Raw genomic sequence first — 6,185 nt, 5'->3', positions numbered from 1 at the left:
CGTTTTTCACGCGACGCAGGCCCCATAGAAGTGAATGGGCTGGCAGAAAAACGCAGTAAATCCGGATACCATGCATTGCGTCGCGTTTTTCACGCTTGTAACTAAGCAACACTTCAGAATTTAAAGACAGGAAGTAGGCGTTTTTTAGCGTCTGTCTGCGTCTATCTGCGTCAGTTTGGTGTCTGAGAAGAGGGAGAAAGTTTGCTGCCAAACTTTTCCAGCCCTTGCGGAGAGAAAAAAATGCCCAAATCACCACACGTCATTGACGTAGAAAAACTGATTGTCCTGGTGCAGGAGAGGCCCTGCATCTGGGATCTTCGGGCTGGCGAGTACCAGGACCGCTACAAAAAGGATGCTGCCTGGTCGGAAATTACCCAGGAACTTTTTGCCCCAATCTGGGAGAAGACACAAGGCCCAAGTAGAAGGAATTTAAGTAAGTACACAATGTATACCATGTTTGAGCCTTTCAGTACTCCCTAGTATATAGGCGTAGTTATACGTTATTGTTCCTAGTATATAGACGTAGTTATACGTTATTGTTCCTAGTATATAGACGTAGTTATACGTTATTGTTCCTAGTATATAGACGTTAATTGACAATTGTTTATGAATAGATGTAGATATTGATACCTGTTCCTTTCATGTCTTTGTATTACCAGTTGAGGAGGTCAAGAATCGTTGGCGGAGCTGCAGGGACCAGTTCCGCAAAGAGATGAAACATCGTGGGCGGAGCAGGTCTGGTCCCCCCAAGAAAAGGCCCTATCTTTTCAGGGAGCAGCTGATGTTCCTGCGCGATGTTATGGAGCTGCGTCCGTAAGTTCATATTTATAGTCATACTGAAATGGTCATCTGACTAGTATTTATGGTATAGACATATAGGTTACAGATGTAGCAGGGTAATACACATGCTTTATGTGACATGTGATGCTAACTAAATGCTTATAAATGCATTATGCAATACTTATCGCACCATTTTGCTTAAAGATAACATGATTATTATAGACATTCAAGTTAAAGAGTGTGTGTGTTATTCCTGCTAAATCTGTACTTATAATGTAACTAAAGTATTGAAATTTCAACATATGTTTATGCATTTTCTACTGTTTTTAGAACTGAAGACAACCTAGAGGAGGAAGCTGATGAGTCGGGCCCACACCAATCAGGTGCATGTGAGGAGGACACCACATCAGCCCAGCCTGAAAGTGGAGCTGGACCAAGCACAGCACCATCAAGGCCTCCTGCAGCATCTGGTGGCGAGTCCCCCACCTCCCCTCTGGCTCTACCCAGCAGGGCCAGACGACGGGCAATGCCTCCTGCCGAGTCTAACATCAATTTGCAAGTTCTAGATTATTTATCTAGAGCACGGCAGGAGGATCATCACGACATGTTTGCCCGTAGTCTGGCCCATTTTATGCGTCAGCTACCTCCAGAACGACTACTGCGAACCAGAACTGCATTAGAAATAGTTCTGGAGGTAGCTAATCGCCCCCAAGAGCCGACAGAAATGTTTGACGCGCTGGAAAGCCTGCGCTGTCATGGCAACATATTTAGCCCCCACCACCCCGCAGGTAGTCAGCCCTCACAGGGCCCCCAACAATTTCAGCCCCAAAGGGATCCCTATGGCCCACCAATTGCCCCATATGTGCCACAGTTTCAGGGGGAACCCTGTTACAGTCAGCAGGGCCCATCGTCCAGCCAACCTGGCCCAAGCCAGTACTCTGGGCCCCCTTCCCAGACACAATTAACTGGACCCCAATATCAGGGCCCATCATCCAGCCAACCTGGGCCTAGTCACTACTCCGAGCCTCATTCACAGCACCAAATTTCTGCCCCTCATTATCAGGGAGCCTCGTCGCCATCAAGACGTTATGTCAATTTATAATTTATATTTGTTCCCTGTTTATTTTTTGGGGAAAAGCCAGAGTATACTGGAATATAGTGTGCAATAAAACACGTTTATTTTTCAAGTTTATAATTGTTAACTTTGGTGTTTATTTGGCACAAACACACACAATACAATATAGATTTATGATTTGTGGAAAACATCATTAGCCACAAAAGATCCATACATTTTAAAGTTTTTATTCACAATCTGTAAACACACATTCATGTATTGGATTTTTGGCCTATAATTGAAGAACTTTGGAGGGTGTGCACGGAGCTCAGGGTACAAGCCAAAAAAGAGTCCTTTGCTGGGCCTCTGCGAAAGTATAGGATGCACCCACATACGCTTCTTCCGCGGCTCCTCCTCAATCATTTCTGGCTGCTCCCCAAAACAACGGGACACCAGCCAGTGCAAAAAGACATGGTCAGTTGATGGCAGGGTGAAAGTGGACATCCTGCAAAGGATAATCCAATAACAAAGACACACGTCAACCAAACAAAAACCACTCCTCCACAAAAAATTGAGCTGTCCAACAAAACACTGCATGCTGGGGCTATTTATATTGTCTTTGCATTACACGTGAATCTAGTGGATGGATCAGTTTTCTTTCACGCGCGTGAAAAAACACATGCCACACGCACGTGAAACGCGATGCAATCGCATAGTAAAATTACAGCACTCGCTAGAAAAATCGCAAGCTTTTCACTGAACGCATCCTGAACGCATCCGGCCAAAAAACATGACGCCCGTGTGAAAGAGGCCTGAATGTAGAGGATGGATCAGTTTTTTTTCACACACGTGAAAACACATGCAATCCGCATGTCACCCGCTCGGGAAAAAACGCAATAACGCGACACAATCGCATTCAAAACTGACAGCACTCGCAGGCAAAATTGCATGATTTTCCCTGAACACACCCGCAATGCATCCGGACCAAATCTGTGACGTCCGTGTGAAAGAGGCCTAAGGCCCTTTTCACACGAGCGAGTTTTCCGCGCGGATGCAATGCGTGACGTGAACGCATAGCACCAGCACTGAATCCTGACCTATTCATTTCATTGGGTCTGTGTACATGAGCATTGTTTTTTACGCATCAGTTCTGCGCTGCGTAAAAATCGCAGCATGTTCTATATTCTGCGTTTTTCATGCAGCCCTGGCCCAATAGAAGTGAATGGGGCTGCGTGAAAAACGCATTGTATCCGGAAGCAAGTGCGGGTTTTTTATCACGCGTGTGAAAAACACATCAAAACGCATTGCACCAGCGTGGAAAAAACTGAACAACTGAAAGCAATTGCAGACAAAACGGACTGAACTTGCTTTCAAAATAGTGCGAGTTTCACTGAACGCACCCTGAACGCATCCGGACCTAATCCGTCATACTCGTGTGAAAGAGGCCTAAGGGTACGGCCACACATTAATGTTCCTACATGAAGCTACAATCATAAAATAAGAGAAAGTACAGATATAACTTTTCTGTTTTAGGGCTCATGCACATGAACGTATTTTCTTTCCGCGTCTTTTTGTGTGGACCATATGCGGAACCATTCACTTGAATAGGTCTGCAAAAAAAACTGAAGCTACTCCATGTGCATTCCGTTTCCGTATGTCCGGATTTCCATTCTGCAAAAAAATTGAATATGTCCTATTATTGTCCGCATTACGGACAAGGATAGTACTGTTCTATTTAGGGGCCAGCTGTTCCGCTGCGTAAAATACGTAATGCACCGCAAAATACAAACTGTTGTGTGCATGAACCCTTTGTTTTTACTTCACTCCTGATTTTGGTTTCCAAAACTGCATCAGGAAGCCTTATCCCTGATTGTGTGGCTGTAGCCTAAAAAACAAAAAACAGGCACACAGCTACAAATAGTGAAATACTGTCAAAGGGCTCATGCACACGACCGTATGTATTTTGCAGTCTAAAATAAATATGGATGACGTCCGTGTGCATTCTGTATTTTGTGGAACGGAACAGCTGGCCCCTAATAGAACAGTAATATCCTTGTCGATAATACGGACAATAATAGGAAATGTTCTATTTTGCTGCGGAACGGACATACAGAAGGCACATGGAGTAACTTCCGTTTTTTGCGGACCCATTGAAATGAATGATTCCGCACGCGGTCCGCAAATAAAACGGAACAGACAAGTAAAGAAAATAAGATCATGTGCATGAGCCCAAACGCCAAGTATTCCTGCACAGATTTAGTGCTACTCACAAGATTTAAAAACTCACACGGTTACGTGGTTAAAGTAAAAAACATGATACAGTACTCATCACCCAACTTAAGTTTCACCTTCATTTAGGATGATTCCTGTGTAGACAAACACTGGTTTTGAAAAATCTCCCCTATGTGTAAGGCCTCTTTTACACGAGCGTGTCCGGATAAGGTCCGGATGCGTTGCGGCAAACCCGCGCGAGTAGGTAAGCAATTGCAGTCAGTTTGGACTGCGATTGCGTTCTGTTGTTCAGTTTTTATTGTGTGGGTGCAATGCGTTTTGCACGCGCGTGATAAAAAACTGAATGTGGTACCCAGACCCGAACTTCTTCACAGAAGTTCAGGTTTGGGTTCAAGGTTGTGTAGATTGTATTATTTTCCCTTATAAAATAGCATTCTGAATACAGAATGCATAGTACAATAGGGCATGATTGCGGATGCACAATATAGAGCATGCTGCGATTTTCACGCAGCACACAAGTGATGCGTGAAAATCACCGCTCATGTGCACAGCCCCATAGAAATTAATGGTTCCGGATTCAATGCGGGTGCAATGCGTTCACCTCACGCATTGCACCCTCGCGGAAAACTCGCCCGTGTGAAAGGGGCCATAGAAATGAATAGGTCCGGATTCAGTGCGGGTGCAATGCGTTCACCTCACGCATAGAGTTGAGCGAACACCTGGATGTTCGGGTTCGAGAAGTTCGGCCGAACTTCCCGAAAATGTTCGGGTTCGGGATCCGAACCCGATCCGAACCCGAACCCCATTGAAGTCAATGGGGACCCGAACTTTTCGGCACTAAAACGGCTGTAAAACAGTCCAGGATAGGGCTAGAGGGCTGCAAAAGGCAGCAACATGTAGGTAACTCCCCTGCAAACAAATGTGGATAGGGAAATGAATTAAAATAAAAATTAAATAAATAAAAATTAACCAAAATCAATTGGAGAGAGGTCCCATAGCAGAGAATCTGGCTTCCCGTCACCCACCACTGGAACAGTCCATTCTCAGATATTTAGGCCCCGGCACCCAGGCAGAGGAGAGAGGTCCCGTAACAGACAATCTGGCTTCATGTCAGCAGAGAATCAGTCTTCATGTCATAGCAGAGAATCAGGCTTCACGTCACCCACCACTGCAACAGTCCATTTTCATAAATTTAGGACCAGCACCCAGGCAGAGGAGAGAGGTCCCGTAACAGACAAGATGGCTTCATGTCAGCAGAGAATCAGTCTGCATGTCATAGCAGAGAATGAGGCTTCACGTCAGCCACCACTGCAACAGTCCATTGTCAGATATTTAGGCCCAGCACCCAGGCAGAGGAGAGAGGTCCCGTAACAGAGGATCTGGCTTCATGTCAGCAGAGAATCAGTCTTCATATCATAGCAGAGAATCAGGCTTCACGTCACCCACCACTGCAACAGTCCATTGTCATAAATTTAGGCCCATCACCCAGGCAGAGGAGAGAGGTCCCGTAACAGACAATCTAGCTTCATGTCAGCAGAGAATCAGTCTTCATGTCATAGCAGAGAATCAGTCTTCATGTCATAGCAGAGAATCAGGCTTCACGTCACCCAACATTGGAACAGTCCATTGGCATATATTTAGGCCCTGGCACCCAGACAGAGGAGAGGTTCATTCAACTTTGGGTAGCCTCGCAATATAATGGTAAAATGAAAATAAAAATAGGATTGAATGAGGAAGTGCCCTGGAGTCCAATAATATATGGTTAAGGGGAGGTAGTTAATGTCTAATCTGGACAAGGGACGGACAGGTCCTGTGGGATCCATGCCTGGTTCATTTTTATGAACGTCAGCTTGTCCACATTGGCTGTAGACAGGCGGCTGCGTTTGTCTGTAATGACGCCCCATGCCGTGCTGAATACACGTTCAGACAAAACGCTGGCCGCCGGGCAGGCCAGCACCTCCAAGGAATAAAAGGCTAGCTCTGGCCACGTGGACAATTTAGAGACCCAGAAGTTGAATGGGGCCGAATCATCAGTCAGTACGTGGAGGGGTGTGCACATGTACTGTTCCACCATGTTAGTGAAATGTTGCCTCCTGCTAACACGTTGCGTATCAGGTGG

General features: G+C 45.6%; 1 protein-coding gene across 1 annotated transcript; it reads left to right on the top strand.

Annotated features, from left to right (window-relative positions):
- The first annotated feature begins 240 nt into the window (after nucleotides 1–240).
- On the top strand, nucleotides 241–1,882 carry LOC122926789 (transcriptional regulator DEF1-like). Its single transcript, XM_044278276.1, has 3 exons — nucleotides 241–433; nucleotides 615–813; nucleotides 1,111–1,882. The coding sequence occupies exons 1-3, from the start codon at nucleotides 241–243 to the stop codon at nucleotides 1,880–1,882; spliced, it is 1,164 nt and encodes a 387-aa protein (XP_044134211.1).
- Nucleotides 1,883–6,185: the final 4,303 nt, after the last annotated feature.

The sequence above is a fragment of the Bufo gargarizans genome, chromosome 1, assembly GCF_014858855.1.
Source record: "Bufo gargarizans isolate SCDJY-AF-19 chromosome 1, ASM1485885v1, whole genome shotgun sequence".
NCBI classification, from domain to species: Eukaryota; Metazoa; Chordata; class Amphibia; order Anura; family Bufonidae; genus Bufo; species Bufo gargarizans.
Note: the sequence above shows the minus strand (reverse complement) of the source record. Positions and strands in the feature narration are given on the sequence as shown.

Coding starts and splice junctions, on each gene's coding strand:
- LOC122926789 (XM_044278276.1), top strand. CDS start 241: ATGCCCAAATCACCACACGTCATTGACGTAGAAAAACTGATTGTCCTG. Junction 434..614: donor CCCAAGTAGAAGGAATTTAA/GTAAGTACACAA, acceptor GTTTATGAATAG/ATGTAGATATTGATACCTGT. Junction 814..1,110: donor GATGTTATGGAGCTGCGTCC/GTAAGTTCATAT, acceptor TACTGTTTTTAG/AACTGAAGACAACCTAGAGG.